The 4,258-nt window shown below is 42.8% G+C and overlaps 1 protein-coding gene across 1 annotated transcript; it reads left to right on the forward strand.

Annotated features, from left to right (window-relative positions):
• The first annotated feature begins 454 nt into the window (after nt 1–454).
• LOC120715204 lies at nt 455–2,059 on the forward strand. The gene is made up of 4 exons (XM_040002057.1): nt 455–581; nt 679–857; nt 954–1,047; nt 1,384–2,059. Exons 1-4 carry the CDS (start codon nt 525–527, stop codon nt 1,702–1,704), a joined length of 651 nt encoding a protein of 216 aa, XP_039857991.1. The 5' UTR covers nt 455–524; the 3' UTR covers nt 1,705–2,059.
• The last annotated feature ends 2,199 nt before the right edge of the window (nt 2,060–4,258 follow it).

Here is a 4,258-nt window from a genome sequence, read left to right on the forward strand (position 1 = left end):
AACGTTCTTCAAGGGTGAGGGGGTATGGGTTCAACCTCCAGCTTTCAAGGCCCCAGAGTGAAACCTCTGTAACGTTGAGGTTTCACCCGGTGCAATTGTGGCTCTTGTAACCATAAATGGTAAGTTGCTCTTTTGTCACACAGTACATACACAATAGATGTGTTTTAGTGCAAATTGTACATTGCTACATTGTTTTGAATTACCCTCGGCCCGCAGTATATGTGGGCACCTGTCAAAGGTCATTTGGATTTACCAGACCGCTTTGAAAACAACATGAAATCTTCACAACATGAAAAAAATGAATGTCTTTGTTGAGCCATGACTGGATTTCTCCTTATCCTTCCTAAAGGCCGTTATAACCTTGCACTGCCAGTGGTGAGCTGCACCAGCTGTGGCCTAATGTGGTCCCCCTCAGTTAAGGACTTCCAGGGTGGTGGATATTGGCCTGGCACCTTAAATTTCTGCACCCTGTTTTCAATGGATGTCTTTCAGTCTTTCTATGACATTAAGAAGCTGCAGCAGGGATGTCACTTAAGGCATTTGTCAAAGTGCTGGATGAACGAACAGCCCATTTTGGAAGGGTGAGTTTCTAAATTTGTCAAGTTTAAGGAAATTGTGCAAATCAATGTTTATGATGACTGTCCGTGAATATTCTGTTGTTTGTCCTCTACTTAAAAGACTGGCCGAATATCAGGTGATGCCTTCAGTAAAAGTTTCTTGGAGTGGAGTGCTGTAAAGTGTGAGGTGGACAGGATGTGCAAGGAGCCATGCTTTAGCTGCCCTGCCTGCACTCCAGACATGCTCGCCGTGTCAGTTGATGGAAACCACAAGCTTTATCGCTTTCAATCAAATGCAAGGTACATTATGCATTGTGGACATAAATCAAATATGGATTTGTACAAAAATTGAATTTTGATGTTTCTTTTCAAACAACTGTCACTGTGTTCATTCAGCACTTCAGAGCAGGGGAACTTTGAAGGTGTCTTCATTGAAGAAGATGAGGAAGTTGCTGAGTTTGTGAAATACATCCAGAGACACACAAATGATGTAAGATACACATATATATCAGTGCTGTCAGCGTTAATCTTGTTAAAATGACGTTAACGCCATAACCATATACACATACGTGTGTGTGTGGATACATATTTGGATGGGTGGATATTTATTTTGTTTTTCTCTTGGTGTTGTCGTAATACTATTTACTTGACTTTATCTTAATGCATACTTCATTTTGTCACCTTGTGTATTTAAAAAATAAAAACATGGTTTTTATGAGGTGTTGTGTGAACGTGACTTAAGGCTAATTCAGCTGATTCTTTTGCATTTGTGTTAAAAAGTTTGTCCCTGATAGGGCGTAATCACGTCGTGTCTTTGAGTGTATAGGTCCCAGGGAAAGGGTTGTGTGGATCTTCATCTTGGACTGCAGCAAAGGAGTCGAGCAAAAAGTCCACTGGGAAGTTGGATGAAGAGGGCATGGAAATAGCTGCTTGTTTGCTGTTAGTCCTCCTAGCTGCATTGAACATGTTTCGAGGGGAGATCTTTGCTTACCCCCTTTTTCTCCAGAGGAAGTTGGCAGCTAGCGTCCCAGGACATATTATGTTCCTTTGCTCCGATGTGGCCTGTAAATATTTCCCATATTTAACCAGCGTGGCTCAGCAGTGCCCTGAGCTGAGGAACCTCTTGTCAATGCGTCCTTTTGGCTAGGTTCACACTGCAGGCGAAAGCGCATCAAATCCGACTTTTTTGACCCTATGCGACCCATATCCAATCATGGTGTGACAGTGTGAACGGCACAAATCCGATATTTTCAAACCCAATTTGGGTCACTTTCATATGTGGTACTGAATCCGATACATATCCGATGTTTCAGAAAGCGACTGCTGTGTGAACGGTCAAGTCGCATTAAATCCGTCTTTTACGTCACAAGACGGACACCAATTATCAGCGCTGGAGAAGCGCCCGTTAAGACATCGCAAACGCTTCCTGGCCATCCGGTGAAACTGTTGGGAAGACAGCGTTGGAGAAACGTGAACATTTTATTTGTACTGTATAATCTGCAGATTCTGACAGAAATCTGCAGATTATACAGTACAAATCCTTTGAATCCTTTGACAAATCCTATCCTTTGAAGCACCGCTCCTCTAAAACAGCAATAAGGATAATTATTAGGTTATTTACATTATTATGTAAATAACAAAATAATTTAAAGCAAAAATTGGGAAACATGAAGTCGGAAGTCTTTATATTAAGGGCCATCAGTCAAACAATATTGTTGCTCTGGGTCTAAACAGAGCGCGTTGTGTGTGACATCTTCTTTTGCGCATGCGGGCCGCTTTGAGCATTCACACTAGAGCGCGTTTGCTGTCGCATTTTATTTGTAGTGTGAACGAGCAGATAAAAAAATCGGATTTGATCAAAAATTGAGCATTAAGACCTGCAGTGTGAACGTAGCCTTTCTCTCCGTCATGCATGCAAAAGCTCACACGTGGATATGCGAGGTATACTGCAGCTTGTAGTCTTGGATAAGTTTAAGACATTTTGTTATAAGGTTGAATGAATTCAGCAGTCATGTATCGTGACCTCCTTTCTATAGATCAAATGGGGAGGTGCGTTTCAGGATGGGGCCGGTTCTACAGTTGGAGAAGAGGTGGAGCAAGTAAACAGTTTCCTATCTAGGGCGGCCATCACAACGAAGTACATGTCTAAAGCAGGTGTGTGTCTGTGTGTGAGATTCCACTCAGTCTCCTGCTCATTAATTCTAATTTGTATACTAACTGAAATGCAGGGCGAACAGACATGCTGAGCCTCCTGGCTTTGGGCTGGAACAAAAGTGGAACAACTGGGCCGCACTTTGAGCCAGAGATATCTATCCTCTCACTTAGAAACGGATCAAACTGATGGCAGCCTTGGAGCGTTGCAGGCACGAGTAGAGGAGCTTGTCGTCATCATCAGAGTGCGAACACAAAGTCTTTACAGACAAAATGGTGTCACAGTTTCTTTGAAATGGACCGTTTGATGCTCAGTTTGTACAGCTTGTAGAGCTACTTTGTAAACAGAATGAAATCAGATCCAGGTTTGTTTAAGCTGGATGTGATTTGTTCTAGCAAACAAATTGATGAGTGTAGATTAAAATGTAAATATATGCATTATGTGAAGGTGTTCCTTTTTATGATTATTTACAGATAGCAACAAGAGGCGACACAGAATTCACAAGGTCATCTTAGATGAGAAGAAACGCTTGGCGGCTGCTGTTGACGACTACAACAAGCTCGCTGAACCAACAAAGCAAATCGTATCCAGTGATGCCCTCATGCAGACCGACGTTTGGCCCTGGCAGAGCACAAGTGAACGTAAGCTCTTGATTTCTAAATATCCTTTTTAAACAAACTCCCAGTATCTGAGCAGTAGTTGCATGTGTTGTTCTTGAATCATAATATGCTGCTATGTTTTCCCATCTGATGTTGTTAAACTGTAGCTGCTGCTGACCTCTGGACAAAGAGAAAGGTCTTTGAGAAGGTGATGGCTGTGAGGCGCCTGAGAGAGGAGGAGATGATCCTTTGCAGGGAGATGCAGCATCACTGGACAGTGTTGAGAAGAAAAATGTAATTCCCTTGGTGCAGTTGTTTACCCTGAATCATTCTTTCCCATCTAATTTAATGACTAGTGCACATGTTCAGATACAATAACATAATTTAATTCATGGGATGCTTTCTGGGCTGCTCAAATTACCACAAAATGTAAAAGCACCAGGCAGCACACTCACAAGGACATTTTTTGTTCAGTGTTTTGTTGAAGAAATCAACAAGTACAACTGAGATGTTTGCTGTAGTGGTGTGTTTGTTAAGAAGCATGCCAGCACACTGGTGAACTGACAGTCCCAGAATGCACCCGAGCCAGTGACTCGCCCCAGAACAAATGACATTAATTATCTAGAAAGACAACCGTGATCAAAGACAAGTAAAAGAGTAGGAAACCAAAGATAAGGAAAGGTACTGTGGGGTAGGAAAGAAAGGCCAGAGCTGTGCAAAATGACCTCCAGCAGGCCACAAATATGCACGTCTGTTCAAACGGTCAGATACTGACTCCATGAGGGTGGTATGAGGGCTCGACGTCCACAGGTGGGGGTTGTTCTTACAGCCCAACACCGTGCAGGATGTTTGGCATTTGCCAGAGAACACCAAGATTGGCAACTTTGCCACTGGCGCCCTGTGCTCTTCACAGATGAAAGCAAGTTCACACTAAGTACTTGTGACAGAGT

The sequence above is a fragment of the Simochromis diagramma genome, unplaced genomic scaffold (genome assembly GCF_900408965.1).
Source record: "Simochromis diagramma unplaced genomic scaffold, fSimDia1.1 OVJJ01000513.1, whole genome shotgun sequence".
NCBI lineage: Eukaryota > Metazoa > Chordata > Actinopteri > Cichliformes > Cichlidae > Simochromis > Simochromis diagramma.

What these genes read in the sequence shown, in the direction of transcription:
- LOC120715204 (XM_040002057.1), top strand. Translation starts at nt 525, where the DNA reads ATGTCACTTAAGGCATTTGTCAAAGTGCTGGATGAACGAACAGCCCAT. An exon ending in CGCTTTCAATCAAATGCAAG is followed by an intron (nt 858 to 953) that starts GTACATTATGCA and finishes GTGTTCATTCAG; the next exon opens with CACTTCAGAGCAGGGGAACT. An exon ending in TCCAGAGACACACAAATGAT is followed by an intron (nt 1,048 to 1,383) that starts GTAAGATACACA and finishes TTGAGTGTATAG; the next exon opens with GTCCCAGGGAAAGGGTTGTG.